The 17495-nt window shown below is 32.7% G+C and overlaps 2 protein-coding genes across 2 annotated transcripts in view; both read right to left on the reverse strand.

The window, feature by feature from the left end:
- LOC108917186 (cuticle protein 18.6-like) overlaps positions 1 to 13784 on the reverse strand; it is a 33827-nt gene extending 20043 nt beyond the window's left edge. The window contains exon 1 of the mRNA XM_018724076.1: positions 13665 to 13784. Coding sequence (XP_018579592.1) covers positions 13665 to 13784 — 120 coding nt within the window. The remainder of the gene's footprint in view (positions 1 to 13664) is intronic.
- A 2455-nt stretch (positions 13785 to 16239) lies between these two features.
- LOC108903152 (cuticle protein 19-like) lies at positions 16240 to 16780 on the reverse strand. The gene is made up of 3 exons (XM_018705617.1): positions 16731 to 16780; positions 16612 to 16659; positions 16240 to 16563 (listed from the first exon to the last, which is right to left on the reverse strand). Exons 1-3 carry the CDS (start codon positions 16740 to 16742, stop codon positions 16240 to 16242), a joined length of 384 nt encoding a protein of 127 aa, XP_018561133.1. The 5' UTR covers positions 16743 to 16780.
- Positions 16781 to 17495: the final 715 nt, after the last annotated feature.

Raw genomic sequence — 17495 nt, forward strand, 5'->3', positions numbered from 1 at the left:
GATCACCTGCGGTCACATCGTTGTCTATAAATATCCACCATCTTAGAGAAGACAGGATGACAGTATGGCGTATGGTGTGCTCTGGAGTTGGACAAGTATCGGTTTATATTAAAGACAATATATTAAGTCTCGATTAATATTTGGTTAAACAAATGGATAGTTAAATTGTTATCTATAATTACGTATTTGTAAGGTACAATATAGATTATGATAATCTATTCGTCCGATCAGTTTACCAATTCCTTTAATCGAGCCTTAAAATATTGTCTCTGAAACAGATCTGTGTAGAAACCACTGTGGCAGCTTACTAGTTTATGATTTTAATACAATGATATTAAAATTAAAATTTAAAGAGAATTTAAACCAAGTCTGACTAAAAAATGACTCAATAATAGTTAAATTTAAATCATATTAGAGAAAAAGTCAACTCTAAATTGGTTTTATATACTCAGAATAGAGTCAAAAGCCATTCAATTAATAGTTAGCAGTAACTCAGATTTGAGTAAAACTCACTCATTTCTGATGCAATAGTTTCACTCAGTTGTACTCGTACTAATGAGTGAAAATTTCACTCAATCAGGTGTGAACAGAAATTGATTGATTGATTATTGGGTAAAATTGAGTGAATTTTTTTTACAGTGTATGTGCAAAATTTACATCTACTATTTTTTTATGCACAAATATAGTCTTTAGATATGATTTTGATGTTTCCAATTTTGACCACCTCTAGTCTAACAATCCAGCAACATAACCCCGTATTTCTTTATCAGCATGAACTATATTCTGTTCTAATTAATTTTCTGTTGTTTTTATTGTTTTCTGAATTGCGTTTCCTTCGCGAATTGTTGATTCGGCAATAGTTGAAGTGTTAAGTTGCTGTCAATAGATCCATTTGTTACATGATTAGAAAGTGACTGTTACTTAGTAGTACTTACTAAGTATAAGTATCTTTGGTTGTTGATACTTATTGAGAAATAATTTGTTTACGTAATGTCTTATTTACGTTACCAGGTATAATATTAAATTAAATTGTGTTTCTCTTTTTGTATAAAATTACCAAAAACAAAAAAAAAGTAAATCGTTTGAAAAAAAATTGAAAATTGAGAAAGTGTAAATACCGACAGCATTATCTCGGAGTAGCACAAAGTAACTGTGTATAAGAAAATATAAAGTTGACGTTGCACGAAACATTTACTTCTTTAATAGCAACAGTTTAATCTCTTCCATAATAATCGAAGAAAACTCCCTTGCCGTTAACAATGTTTGTCACACTGCTTAACGCCTTTTTTCACTATGGTTTCGAAAATTTATTAGATAACTTCGCGCAAACAAAGAAAAATATAACACTATCTTATAAGTAACTCCTCACAAACGTCTTCCTCTCGAGGATAACGGCTTTTGATTGATGTCCTGTTTTGTACGATGATGTCTCGCTAAAAATTCGCAATCTCCGAGACGTAAAATCTCTTTTTGTGTGTTAAAGGTCTTTCATAAGTTAAAGCGATTTCTTTAACGGTGTTCGCGACGAGTATTAGTTTATCCTGCCTCATTAATGTGAAATTCTTACCAAATGTAAAGCATCATAATTATAAAAATATATATTGCATTCTTAGCGCTTCTTTCTATCATCCAATTAGAGTAGTAAGCATATTCGGGGTGACAATATCGAATTGTAAGGAACGCAGGAATTCGTCGGGATGGTAGTTTAACCAGACTCCGGCGTTACCCAACCCTGTCCGCTGATCTCTCGAAATACATTGCGTTTAAATCTCCTTCATACGTACAGACGTCTGTGTAATTTATGGATACAGGGACGACCGCGCCTGCAATATGCCACGAGGGTTTAAAACACGATCTGTCTTTGTCCACGACGCTAGAACTAGGCCATCCGACGTCAATAAAATTTACCAAATACGGGAGACCCACTTTTACGAGGTTGCTATGATTTTTTTTTTCATACCCCGGATTAAGAACGTTAATTTAGAGTCCAATTAAAATCAGTGCATGCAATTCAGTTACCAAAGTAATATGTGACATTTGTAGATAGATTTGAGGTTGACATTTGATGTTAATAGTAATAATAACTATTACTACTATGATTAGAATTTTATTGTTTTGATTTTTTTAAATTTTTTGACTAGCCCCACAATGGGCGCCAAAATTGTACGTGAGGAAATTTTTTCGTATAAAGATTTACATTCATAAAAATTTTGTATTGCTTACTTTTGTTTCTCTTAATCATAGCGAGTGCTTCTGGGTAAAGCCACATCGTTTCCATATTTTATCACTCCGATACATTCATAACTCGTTAACTTCAGCGTCCTCCTTTAAAATACCAGCTTCAATTTAAATAAAGGGTTTTATATGTTTCAAAGCATTTCCAACATTTTTAACGTATCTCGTTTCATCTCTGGGGTACCTATAAATCTAGAAAAGTATCAAACGTGAAAGAACCAGCTCTGTTATCGAAAGATAGAATGAAATAGAATGTCTTCTTTTAAAATATTTTTAATATACTAATTGCTTTACTGGCGCAAAGCACCCAATCTTTTTTCAGGGCGGTATCTCCATCATTTCTGCATGGTTGGATTTATTAAAAATAAGAAACTTGAAAACACTAAGGTCACTTTTATGAAAAAGCGACTCAAGAGGAAAGAGGCCTTTCCTTGATAGCGTTTGATTTGTAGAAATTATGGGCAAGAGATAAAATAATTCCAATTTAATGTTGCCAAAGCGTGTTTATTCTATTTTACATCAAAGGATCTTCCAAGTTTTTTTTTAGTAGAAGCGACGCTATGTAGGAGCGGAAATTTTTAAATTTATACCTTTAGAACTAGGAGAGATAAGAAAAGTTATAAAAAAAAATATACACAAGCAAATGACGAAAAAAATCGGAAGAAATATGGGAAATAGGAAATTAATGGTAAATCCTACATATATAGGTTTATTAAATGTAATGTTTAATCATTTCATTTCAATTATAACCATCTTTATCAAAAATTGTACAACTGTGAAAATTTGGCTTTAAAATATAATGGTTTGCATCATATCCGCCTGACCATCTAGTCACTAACTTTACGTCTTTATGTTTTCGAACATGTTCAATGGTTTTTCCATAAACAGCATTGTCCATCAATTTTTGCTAAATTTCCTTCATTCTGTATTTAAGTAAATATTTTCATACCACAACTTTGTCTAAATTTTAAAATTCTACAGTGGTCAATAATTTTGGATTTTTTTTTATTTTGATGTTGGAGGTAAAAGAGTCCCTATGTTTCTTATGAAGTTCTTGGTAATTACTTTTTAATTTTCAAGTATGCAAAAAACACTAATTTTGGACTTTCTAAGAAAAAATTGAGATCACGGATAAATTTTACTAATGACATCGTGTTCAGCGCCTCAAAATACTATGAAAATGATACATTTGGAAAAAATTTCGAAAAAAATAGTTTTTGACTAAAAAATTTCAATTTTCTCCGAAATTCATTGACAAGTCATGAATTTTGATTACAGGATCATGTTCAGAGCATCGAATTCCTTTGGAAATGATATGTGGCTCTATTGGGTTTGGACTTTTTTCTGCGTAGCTGTGTTATTTCATTAAACATTTACATACTTGGGGGACTCCTAAACTAAGCAAATCACACCCTCAATTTATTTGATTAACCCTTTACCCATATCCAAACAGTACACTCACCTGCTTCAATGTTTTTTCTTACCTAAGTGGCAAGCTTCAGCACCACTACACAACTGAGCTGCTGGCGCTTAGCTGATTTAGAATATTATCTGGAGGAAATTTCATTCGAGTAACGGTTCTTTTTATTTATGAAAATAAATTTACCCCAAGGTTTCCTATTTTAATAAATCATCACATATTCTACTGCCGTATTACAACCTCTTTCACGCAAATTAATTCTCATATATATTCATAAATATCCAAGCTAAACTCCGTTGGGCCCGGGGCTGGTAATAATATATTAAAAGTTAAATAACCCTGGCCAATGTAGATTAATCTAGAAGGCTAGGAACATATTTAACCACCAGTTATCTGCCAGTAAATTGAAATAAAAATAATCGTACTATTTGGATTGTATGGAAACTTCGCTCGCTTTATATCCCCGTCGAAACAAACAACACTGGAGCACTAATGGCGCAATAAAATTGAATCTGATTAACTTAAACGTAACGTTTATTCATCTTGAGCGCTCCTCGGCTACGGATGTGTTTGTCCTATTATTTATTCGTTTGAAAAGGGACGGCTAGTACGCGTAGCATCTTTCGAGAAACTCTTCAGCCCAGTGCAAACAAATCATTAATCTTGGAAAATGTGTCTTGGCCAAACAGAATGAATGCCTGAGACGTTTGATGTATTATTTACAAAGAACTCTCATACGCTCTTGCTTACTTTTGATTTAAGTTAAATCTATTTATCAAAAACTTCACGTTTACACTGGGGCGTTTCCTTGTTAATCATTAATTTTGTCTCTTAATTTTCCCGGCGTAATTAAATATCCAGCGAGACCGATACTTTCGTGGAAATACAAGGGATTACGGGAAAGATAATTAAAAATCGTAAGCGAAAATATATAATTGTTTTTAAAACGGGGGATTTACTTAAGTCCATTATAATTATAATACCAGGCTACATTTTTTCCGCAACAAGCTCGATATTCCGCTTATACACATACAAGGACGATTCACAATTTACCTAAAAAAAACTTGACGTTGCAAGTTTCTGTAAAATTAGAATACGTTATTTCACGAACTTAGGATAGTAAGTAGTATGTATATTCCATGTACTTACACGGAATATCGAAACACCCTATTTTTAAAAGCATTTCGTAACTGGACGATCATAGAGTGTCTATTAAAGCGTATCTCTCTCCAGCAAGCGTCAACCAATCTGATTTGTGCCATTGTGTATTTTCTCAGTATTACTGTGGCTTTCTTAGCGTTCTTATCACTGTGGTTTATTGTTTTCATCAGTGTTCAGAGTGGTCTATGTGTATATTAGTGCATAATTAATGAATTTACGGCGAAATAAGACAAAATGCAGTAACAACTTCTCGTTTGTATACAGAACAATATCCGCAAAACCAGTATGTGTCTGGTGATAATTATAATTTTTTTGTCTACATTTGTTGAGTTTTAATTTGCAGATAACTGCATTTATAATCTCACATGTTATTGTAACGATTCTATGCCGTATAATTTGCTTTAAGGCATTTCATGCTTAAGCGCTGAGCCAAAATAAATTCTTCTAAATCCTGGGAAATCCGATTTTATTCTTCCCGCCTCTGTGTAGTCGCTATTTGCAGTTTTTTTAACAATACACCTATTCATTACGCACAAAGGCGCTAATGCATTTTCTGGAATATGCGGAAATGATAATTACAATTAATGATTTAGAGCTTTATACGGGAGATATTTAGAGAGACGGGATTAATTCTTTGTGTTTTTATCTCTCGGCAAAAAAAACTTCGCGAATACACGAAGACAATGGAAGAGCTGAATAACGAGGGAATTTATTTCGTTCATTTCTGTGTTTCAGGAAATCTATTTTAATATTGCAACTCCAAACGCTGTCTGAAATGACGATTGTTCAACAATAATTTAAAAATTTAATTGTTACGAACTGAATATGGATGATTATGATGATTAAATAGTATATTTTATTTATTTTAAAATAATGGAAAAATAATCATTCTCTTTTATTCATATCGCTATAGGCATCGTGTGCTGGAAAAAAATACTATTTATGTGCCTATCACTCGTATGCAAAGCATATTTTTTTAATGGGAAAAAAATTACTAATTTCTAAATTAAAAAATCTTATTTTGCACACTTGCTGCTTAAAACTGTTATAATCTGTGTAAAATTTTTGTGGTTCTTAAGCATAATGGCACAGCGTAATGCTAAACTTAATATATAACATTTGTGAACATTTAAAGTTACTTTTCCACGCATTTGTAAAATAAGAATATTACCTGTAAAGACATTGACGCAGAAGCAACTCAATGATAGAATGGTCAATCTGAAGGACAACCAATAAAGGTTAAAGCCTTTGAATCCTAGGGAGAATCACCAAGATTCTGGAAAAGTTAAAAAAAAACAATTAAAGCGCAAGTTTCAGTGGAGAATTCCCTTAGCGATTCTAGAAGAAATATCGAAAATGATGAGTGACATGCAACAAGGGTCATCGAACCATCCCGAAGCCCAATAACTTTCTAATAACTTTAGTAAAAAGAAAAGTTAAACGATAGTCAGTTATAGTTATCCAAAGATATGCAACACACTATACATATTGTCTGGACGTCAATGGTTTTCTACGCTAGAGTTGAAAAATGCTTATTGGCAAATTCTTGTCCTAAACTATAAAGAGATGACAGCGTTTTCACTACACCAGGTTCATAGCAATTCTACGTTATACCATTTGGACTTTGTAACACGCCCACCACATTTCAAAGAATTATGGAAATAGATCTTCGTGGAATGACTTGGAAAACTTGATTCCTATGTCTTCAAACCGCAATACTTGACAAAAACTTTGAAGATAATTTGAATAAGATCACAGGAGTCTCTCAAAAGTTGAGGGAAGCTTAACTCAAGTTAAGTTTCAAGAAGTGTATGCCCTTTCAAATGGAAATCAAGCGCTTGGGTCACATTATTTCTTCTGGTGCAGTGAACGCTAATCCAGAGAAAACTTAAACTCTCTAAAAATGGCCTGTACCAAAAGAATGAGAGAGTTTCCTGGTACTTTGCACTTCATACTGGAAGTTTACGAAAAATTTTGTCGAGATTGCCAAATCCCCAGATCGATTCACTAAAATAGTCACCTGTTTATCTGTTGTACGCGGGAGCGCAAATGGCTTCATCTGTCGTGCTCGGCTCCCCCGTACAATGTATTTCCTTGTCGTGATGATACGACGCAAAACAGCTGGATCGTTCGTCGGTTGTCTCACCTATGTCACACTGATGAGGACTAATAAGTCCGAAACCGATTTGTTTCTGGTGGGTTAAACTGACGAACGATCCTAGCTGTTGCACTAGGTGTTGCGGGTATAATTCGATGCCGGTAGGGGCATATAGCCCTCGGAGTAGTTGTTTCTCGCAACACTGACAATTAAAACCTGTTCATCTGGATACAACAGGATCAAGGGACTTTTCAGAAGCTAAAGGAAGTTTCTTCGATCTTATTGTATCCCAAGCTCGGAAAAATGATTATTGTAGACAATAATGATAATAATAACTGATGGTGAAGAGAAGGCGATTTGCTATTTTAGGAAAATCAGATCTAATCAAAAGGTGGATTACTACGTCATCGGGAGGAATATCTCTGTCGTCAGAACTGTTTTTGCTTTATTGAAGTGGCTGCTACTGTTGTAGACCTCGAAACCCAAGGGGCAAGATGACTTCAAGGTTTGAAAAAGTAGGATTTCAAGACTGACTGCCGGATATAAACCTAACTTTCCTAATGCTGATACTTTATCCAGGACACTAGCCTACTAGAACTAACCATAAGGTCCTTGCTAATGAACAGAATGAAGATTGTGGATGTTTTCCTTGTATTATATGTATAAGTATAAGATAATGCAAAAAACCAGTTCTTCACCTCATCATCTGCACTACGATAGAATGGTCAGGAGAATCAACCTAAGAATTGCCTTCATGAAAAGCCGATCAATTGGGACACCTGCTTTTTCCATTTTTAGAGGCATACGGGGCCTGAACTCATTAAATACTGGTAAAACAATAATCAATGTTATCTTTTCCACAGAATTATGTCTGCCAAAGGACCAAGATATAGGAAAGTGTACCTAACAGTAAAGGGTTCCAAGAGAATGAGAATATTTGGTTAAACTAAAGATAAAGTGCAAGTTATTGATATTACAGAGATCGTAGAAAGGCGCTTATACGATTTGATAGAATTAAATGGTATGGTGTATAGATCCAGAAAGGTTCTAAGTCCATGATGAATATTGTGCACATAAATCAATTGACATCTTATGAAGACAGGTATGTTTACAATGAAGTAACTTGATTGGGATAAATGGTTCGAAGAGGGGAGCAATGTTAGGGAACTTAAGAAGAATCCAGGTCAGCTATTATCGACTTTTTCAGTACGAAGTATTTCCAATTATACAATTAAGAAATTATATGAAACAGTTCCTTGACAGATCTTCCGATTAAAGGAGTTTTTTTATTTGATTTATTTTTCCTTTCAGTGTGGCAAAATGTTCTATTATAAAAAAGTAACTTTATGTCTTAAAGGAGTTTAAATATTTACGAAAAGTAACAGAAAAACCGCAAATGTCAATACAATTTAGGTTTGACCCCATTAGAGATTCGCCAAATCACATAAATTACGGTTATATCTCGGAAATTCCATTAGGCAGAACTCTAATGTGTTTGAAGTTATATGGTCGGACTATTTTGGAGATGAAAAATTCCTGTCATAGTTATGAGTGTGTCATGCATTCGGGAGCCAAAGCATGAGTTTCGTTTCAGTTTTCAGCCATTTGTCAACGGCCGAGACGTGGCGCTCCACTTTTATGTTTCTTGGAACTCAATTTGCTGCTCCAGCCCGAGAAAAGTGTGAAGAACACTTAAAAACGTAAAATAAATAAATGTACAGTCGTGTTGTTACGTGTTTTATAAGGATAATTTATTTTTACTGCAGTTCGGTGCGGTTTCTTAAAAACCTACTTCGTTTTGTTGCATGTGTATTAAAAATACAGTCCGGGGATTAAAGTTAAAAATTCACCCTGTATGGGTAGTATTTTATTTGAAATAACATGTTTTTAGCTAATATCTTATTATAGCTCCTTTTTATTGTTTTGTAAAAATCTGATAAAATTTATCATGTTCAAAACATTATTTACCCCAACTTCTTTGTCTTCTGCAGATACTAAAATCGGTAGTAAAATATTTGTGTCACGTTCCTTGCTCCGACTTTATAGGAAACTGTTGTAAGCTCGGGATGGGCACATTTTCAATATAAAACATGGAAACTAACATATTTACTGAAGGTACAAACTCCTAACAAATAAATTCGTAATATCGGAGGAACTGAAGGAATATTGACTACCCAAAGACTAAGAATCGTGGACATATTGGATCATTACAATCTTATAGAAGCTTGTTAGTAGACTAGATACAATTATAATAAATTCTAATGTTTTTATTTCAGGTTGTAACTGTTACAGATAAATATAACAACTTTTCGGAGAATATACTAAAAATTATTCAATATATCACAAGCTTTTCTTTTCGTGTTCATCATCTTGATTTTTTTCATTTTCACTTTCTATTGTCTCAACTATTCGAAAGGATAATATTGACAGTTCTGATGGATTTTGACCCCGAGCATCTGAAAGCTAAAAAACTATTGAATACACAACTATACAGGGTACGTGGAAACTATCACCAATAAATTTAGGAGGTAATTCTGATAATAAAAGTAATTATGCAAATTCCTATGACATTTTTTCAAACTCAACTCAACTTGATATTAATGGGGTCAATTTCTTTAAAATTTATATTTTGCCATAACTTCTTTTAACTTAAGCGATTTTTTTCAATTTGGTACGGTTAATATTAACAATAATCTACACTTAAGAAAATTTTGAATTTACTTTGAATACGTTTAAAATAAACTAAAAATTATTATTGTCGCTGTCATTACCATTGTCATTGTTTTTGTCGTTGTCATAGTCTTAGTTTTAGTCTTAATATTACTCTTATTCTTAGTTGTAGTCGTAGTCTTAGTCTGTCTTCTTTTTAGTTTTATTCTTATAATCCAGACGATACAGCAGTAAAAGTAGGCTTTGCTGTTTGTGTTTGAAGTGATCTATTTTGTTGTACAGAAAAATCCCAAATAATATAATATAAAATAAAGAATATTATAAAAATAAAGTAAAAGGACATTTGTTAAAAATGTGTTAGTTATAAATAGTGGTGTGAAGAGTGTTTGAAAAGGTCATCCAAAGACTGAAAATTTCTGTGCATGGACCTTAAGCAAAGCTAGAGATAGAATAATCAGGAAGGTGGAGAAAAACAAAGAAATTATTGATTAGTTACGGCTTGGGTTTTGTAAGATGTACAGCGTGGACACGCAGCCCCCAAAAAATTAAAAATAAAACAAGAAGAAATTTAAATACTTACCAGTAAATCTATAGTTTGCCAGAATCCAGAAAAAGTTATTTTGGCAACCCATGACAATTTTCCACTACCAGCAGTAGAAAGCAGTTCCAAGGCAGTTTCTAGTGGCCCCATAAATAGTCTGCAAGGCTTCTACGTAGTTTCCAGTGAAGAAAACTACAAATTTCACAACGTAACAGGTACCTAAAACACAGTGCACTAAAATATCGCTAGCTATTCCAAATAAATCATGCTTTCCCTCGCATCAAATATTTGCAAAGTATAAATAACAAACCACAGAACTTACCTGTACAAAAATAAGCAGAATCCAATCATTAACAACTTAAATAATTCAATATTTCGAAGAGCTCTGAGAAAATCTGTCAAATGAACGGCCATTTTATTTAATTCTGACTAATTTTCATTCTTGTTTAGAGGTAAGGATGCCCCTAATGATAAGCAACAAATAATATAAGGAGACCTACTCCGGATTGCATAGATAAAGTTAATTAATAGAATTATTTTTAATTATTCCTTATATTATTTGTAAGCTAAGCAGAAAAAGGCAAATTTTGTTGTTAAAAATATTCTTTATTGTGGAAAACATATTCTATATAAAAAAGGCATTCATAAATTTGAGTTAATAAAGTCTTCAAGTCAAAAATAATATAACAAAATTTTGAATAAACGCTTTATTAAATTTCAAACTCTATTCATTCCAAAGTGTGTTGCATTATTATTTAACAATGCGTATATTTAAAACAATTGTGTATAATAACATTACTAGATAATAAACAGTTTTTTTCGTCTTCCCGTGTAAATTAACCATTTGTATCTTACGAGCTACCGTAATATGACCCTCACTATGCAAATATTTATACAACTGCCCAAATACCTGGGTTTGCGTACGTATTTCTCTCAGTCATTCCATTCCTCGTCGCCATGCCGAACTGGTCGAACGCGTCGCGCGGAAAATCCACCGGAAATTCTTATCTTGTCCCTCCATTTTCATCGTACGACCCCCGTACATCCCTGCGGGTTACGTCGAGGATTCCGAACGAAGTATTCGCCGATATCGGGCCCGGTCCCAACTAAATGGAGCCTAATGGGACGTCGGACAGGATTACGAGATGTTATTACAGGAAGACGTGTGCCCGGAATCATAGATAGCAAGTGTCCCTCTATACGGTCATTAAAAATGTATATGTATCCCTTTCCGTTTACTAAATTATTACCGGCGAAATGGCCCGGGAAAATTAGATTTCTCGAATTCCTTTAGTATTTCAGCTTGATTCCCCTTTGGGATATTCTTTTGTACAATATAAAAATATAATAAAAATGTATATATTTTTATATATCTGGATCTACGTATTAAAACCTTTTTCCGTGAGAGAAAAATGTTTGTTTCAAACATTAACACTTCATTTATTTGTTTACTATTGAATCAAAATATTGAATACACAGACTGGAAAGTTCTATAACATTAGTAACCGCAGATGCATCATACTGTCATGTGAGATGTTTGAGGGCAGCGCCAAATTCCTTAGGTTTCGATGCCTTCTCTTTAAAAAGACGATCGAACGTCGACTTTGACCACTTGCAATTTTACATCCAGAGACAAGTAGCCTGAAAAATGAGGAAGTTACCCCTGTATATTTTTAGATTGAATCAATAATTTAAAAAAGTGTGTTACCTTCATTGCACCAAATTTTCTTGTAACAGATTGAAAACTATTATTTTTCGTAATTTCGTGTTATGATATTCTAAGGTGAAACTTTAAATAAATAAATAACATAACGTAATGTTGAAAATTTAAACATATTCAGGCTAGAAAAGTTGAGAAAAACTGACAACGGGTATGTGAAATACTAGACATGAGAAAATGAAGGATAAAATTTACATATAGAATAAGTTTGTTTAATAAAAAGGCAAAATCGTTAGATGAACACATCAATCTGTCACAATAAACTAAATAATGTAAAATTTTAAATTAAATAGGCTGTAAAAGGAAATAATATATAGTAGAAAGGTAGAAAGTAGTACAAAGTACAATTTTGTAAAGTCATGTGTAATATAGGAACATTGGTTTGAGGAAATAAAAAAAAGATTTTGACAGATAGATTGACGGAGAGAGGAGTTACACTTATAAATAAAAGTCATGCAATAAACTAAGGCTATAATAATTAAAGTTTATCATATCTTTAGTCTATATTTATATGTGGAATCAAAATTGAAGTTCTTTGTATAATTTTATATTCGAAATGTCAAAAAGATGATTCAACATTAATGTGTGAAATTTGTTGTGTAAAAAGTATTTATAAGATGTAAAATGATTGTGTTGTGTTAAAAAATCCTTCTAGTCATATAAAACTGTATACAAATTCCAATTTACGTTCCAAGTAGTGTATAAGCATTATTATAGTAGTAGTAGGTCTTTCATAATTTGCCAAGCTATAAATATCGTTTAGTCACACCTAAAATAAACAAAAGCAACTCAAAATTAAGTAAATAAATGGTGAACTTAGTTACCAGTTTTGAAACGTCAAAAGACATTCAGAAGTAATCTGCCATATGTCAAAAGTGTAATTTTCCATCAGTTAAAATTTTCTCAACTAACCAAATACCTACTGGAAATTTATATAATGGGAACAAATGTTATTTAACCAAAAGAGCAAAGTATAAATTGTCAAATAAAAATTAGTGAAGTGCAGTGAGAAAGTACAACGGCAGGTGAAGTGCAAACCCTATTTACCATTGGAAAATCAAGCACATGGGAACAGTTTTACGACCTGAAATCCAACATCGACCATTACGAGGATTACGTCACCTAGAAGGTATCTCCGAAACCAGCAATACATAAAAATGCATTACGTGAGTGTCATACTTTTAAAAATTGGCCAATTAAAAAATCTCAATTCGTAAATAACAATCACTTTAAAATAAAATTTGTTAAATTGTGCAAATATTTGAATAAGCAATACAATCTGTTAGTTAAATGCTAAATTGAATTTTTCATTTTCTAAACAAATGTCTTACTTCAAAACATATCAACAAAAGTTAGTGAGGAAGAGTCAGCTCTAAACCAAGTTACTGTACAAGACAAGTTCTTGTTGGCGTCCAGGCAAAATAAAATTTAAAATTACAACAAAATTAAAATTAAAATTCAATCAAAACACAATAAATTCATTAAATAAAAAAATTTTAATTAACACAAACAAAAATCATAACAATAGATACATTAAATTCAACGGTGCTCTATTAGCATATTACAAAAAGAGCAGGCCGACCAAAATTAAACGGCACAGATTGTTTCCCCATCAAAACTCCTGAAACTGTTACCCAGTCCGGACGAGAAAAACATTAAACTCGGCAAAATAGTCACTTGCAGATAGGATGTTAATATTACTTATAAGCGGACCACATGTGCGCTATGCATGGACGACGGCTATTACGGTCCTTTGTTTCCCATCCAGCGCCCATTCAAAACAAGCCGGCATCGTCGTCGTGCAGTTCCTTTTTCTTACATTAAAACAGGACATGGCCGGTTCCTGTTGCGGTACGGATCTTTTAATAATGGAGGACTCTTTAATGGATATCTCTATCTGCTTAGCTGTTATGTAGGACGTATCAACTTGTAAAGGCATCGCTTTCAATGGGATTCCAGAAGGAGGTTCGTTTTATTGCACTGTGGGGATTTAACAGACATGTTGGACCTGCATACCGGGGGGAGGAACACTATTGCATAGACTAGAAGAGTACGCCTCACAGAGCAAATATGGTCAATGAATTTTTTGAAAATAATGGCATCAGTGGGTATGTCCAATTCTATCCCCAGGTTTAAGTCATATTGATCCAGAAAAGATGTTCCAGTTGTGAGTGTAAATACAGATACAGCATGAACTGGTAAATGCCTTGTGAGAATAGTCAGCCAAATATGAAGCATATCTAGATGCTGTCAAAAAATTGTACAGTAAAGAAGAGGGCCAACTCATTATCAGTAATATTATCCTTGTACAAAGAGTATAAAATAAGATAATTTCCAGCATAAAAAACTAATATGAATGCAGTTTTTCTTCGTTTCCATTTTATTATCAAACTAATTATTAATTATAATTAATTAATTAGTATGTTTCGTTAAAATACAATATTTTTGGGTTCCTTACACACACCAGCTTTCCGTCTGTTTTTGATCGGAACACGCTGTATATGATTAATATTCATTATTTTCTTTATCGTACAATTGGTTTTAATTGTAAATTAGTAGATAGCAATTACATTCAAATTAACTGAAAATGTGTATATTACCTTTTTGTTTTGTTTCTAAATTATAATAACAGTTTTAATAAATTTATGTTGTAAAAAACAATATGTTTTAATGTTTATACTGTAATTGTAATAACTCTAATGTAAGTTAGGAATAGTAAATTATATAATTCTCCAATAAATACGGTACTCTATATCTATAAATAGTAATAATAACAATAGTAAGTTCATTTCAGCATCATACATAGCCATTAATAATTTAATAACAATTTGCTACCAGGTACAATTTGAAAATAAATATATATATTCAATAAGTTCTATTATGTTTTATAAAGAAAAATAAATACAATTATTATATATAATAAATAACACAATATTAAAACTAATTTAGCTATTATAAACACAAATGTAGTATTTTTATTTTATATTTTCAATGTTTGGCATCACATATGTAAAAAGTTATAATTACAAATTTTAATTATGTAATACATTACATACGTATCGTTTATTAGTAGTATTATGGGCATATTATACAAGATGTTAGAAATTTGACTGCCTTAAATTTAACAGACGATAGAATACATTAAAATAAACAAAAAAAAAACTTATATGGCATGGGCCCTAAACTCAACCATTTCCAAGAAAAAAATTATCACAGTTTCCAACCTGATGTACAAAAGTTCGATTAATTAAGGAATACTGACATAACTGCGTGCATAGAATACCATAAAATACAGTGCTTTATCACTTTGTTGAACTCCTTTATGCTTAATTCTAAAAAACAATTAGCGTTGTAATAAATTTAAAATTCGATAAAATTCATATCGAGCAATGTGACAACGGCGCGGCGGATAATGAGGTACTAAGCTGTCCAGCTATCACCAATACGCAATTCAGTTGGTATCTGGATTCGACCGTGTCGGAGTGTTTTTTGCATACCACTATTTCCTTTTCTTGAGGTGATTTCCAGCGAGTACGCGAAACTTGGATTCGAAGGTGTCGTGCGTGCATCGAAAATGGTGGTGGACATTTTGAACATATATTGTAGCTTGTTTTGTACTTGTGCGTTTAAAAATTACTGAATTTTGCTTTTTGGTACGTACCTAAATTAATTTTAATACGTATGATTATTTGGACCACGTGAATCTTTGGGTACTTTAATTACATATTCTTCAAATACATAATTTGATTAAAAGTTAAGTTCCTGTTTTAAGAGATTCATAATCACTAAAATTCGAGATAAAATTTAAGCACAACACTATATTCGTACTATAAAATCAATACATTTTATTTTATTTATTTCACAATAATAGTTGTTTTCATTTTTTCCGTAGGACAAGTCTGTCGCGTGTACACGTGGTGTGCATCAACAGGTTAAGCGCTGTTGTCACGTTATGATGAAACTCCTCAATATTAATACTCGTATTTTGAAAACTGTTAGTCTTACACTCTTGAAATATACAACTTTTTTGGTCATTTATGATTACTCTATATCATGCTGAAGTAATGGCAGTCAAACTTCTTACACCTTACATATTTGTTGTCTGAAGATACTGTAAATGATTTCCATGCACTTATCACACTCGTTGAAAATATTACATTATATTTTAAAGGTTTCAGTGAGAATTTAAGTAAAAATAGCAACTTTTGTGCAGAAAAATTGTAGTCCTTGTTCCCTCTACACCTTCCAATCTCTTTGGTTGGTGTGGTATTTTTATTAACTGATGTGATTTGTATCATTTAAAATTACACAATTATTATGCACTCTTTATTTTATGTCTTATGAAAATAGAAAATTTGTAAACAAAAAAGACGAATTGGTACACCGTAGTCAGCTTAATGTCCGTGTCCTTCAGGTCCCTGATTGGACCAATGGGTGCCTCCAACATGGCTGGTGGCTCCTCCGAAACCTTGCGCATGACCATGTCCAGGAGCATACTGGCTAGGATGTTGGGCTTGTCCAATCCTTTCCACTACCGCCTCGAAGCCAGTGTGAGGTCCTGATCTGTATTTAACTATTCTAGTAGTACCGTCAGCCTCTTTCAGGGTGTAGCTTCCAGTTATGTGGTGGCCAATCCGTTGCTCATGCTGCGATTTGATGTCGTTGGTGTGGGGATCATGGACACCATACTCAAAGGTGTATTGAGCTTGGTCCTGAAGCTAAATTTACATTTTAAAATATACAAAAAAACAAGGTGATCTACTTACATGTCCAGCTGAAGCGCCCAAAATGACAGCGGAAAGCACAACTAAGACCTGCAAAATTTTGTAGTCCTCGTAAATTTTATCTAATGAATAAATATGTGAAAAATGTGATACAAACTTACAATTTTTTCCATTTTGAAATGTAATTGTATGTATGAAATGTTACTTGCGGTAGTGAACTGCTACTACTGATAAACAATTTAGTTCCTTGTCTGGTATTTATACGGATTTAGTTTCTATGAGGGAATATAAAAGTTAAACAAGATTTAGTTAATAATAGTAATAACCGGTAAGATTTGTTAAGTATTTAATATTTCTAACTAGAAGTGAGGAAAAATGAAACCGTTTTTTATGGTTCATAAGTATTAATTATAGTTATTGTCGAATGCACAATGGATTCCTTCCAGTCTACAGGTGTATATGAAGAAATGTTCATACCATTTAATGAGTTTAGTGCATTAATATGTCTGTAACGACATTAGGAATAAAACTATATTTCAGGAAAATCTTTCTTTCCTAATACATAAAAGCATACATTTGTTAGAAATGTATCAGCCATTTGTCACATAGAAATTCCGCGTAAACTAGATTTAAATTTCTTGTTTGATGGAAAGGTGGTAGCACTGCACTATACTCCGTCGCAAACTTCGAGCGAAATCTGTAAAGCAGTTTGTTTACAGCTGTTAATTTTGTCAGTCCACCAAGTGTGTTCCGCGATTTTTACTATGTACCTATAGTCAATGAACAAAGAGTTTGCCTAAAATTTTGTACTACCAACAGAATTTCTTGTGCCTTATCGTTGAAAGTGTTGAGAAAGACTGGGTAATTCAGTTTTATCGAAAACTCAATAGGCCAGGAAATATAGATTCGTACTATAAAATTGACAC

This window comes from Anoplophora glabripennis, unplaced genomic scaffold (assembly GCF_000390285.2).
Source record: "Anoplophora glabripennis isolate ALB-LARVAE unplaced genomic scaffold, Agla_2.0 scaffold1, whole genome shotgun sequence".
NCBI classification, from domain to species: Eukaryota; Metazoa; Arthropoda; class Insecta; order Coleoptera; family Cerambycidae; genus Anoplophora; species Anoplophora glabripennis.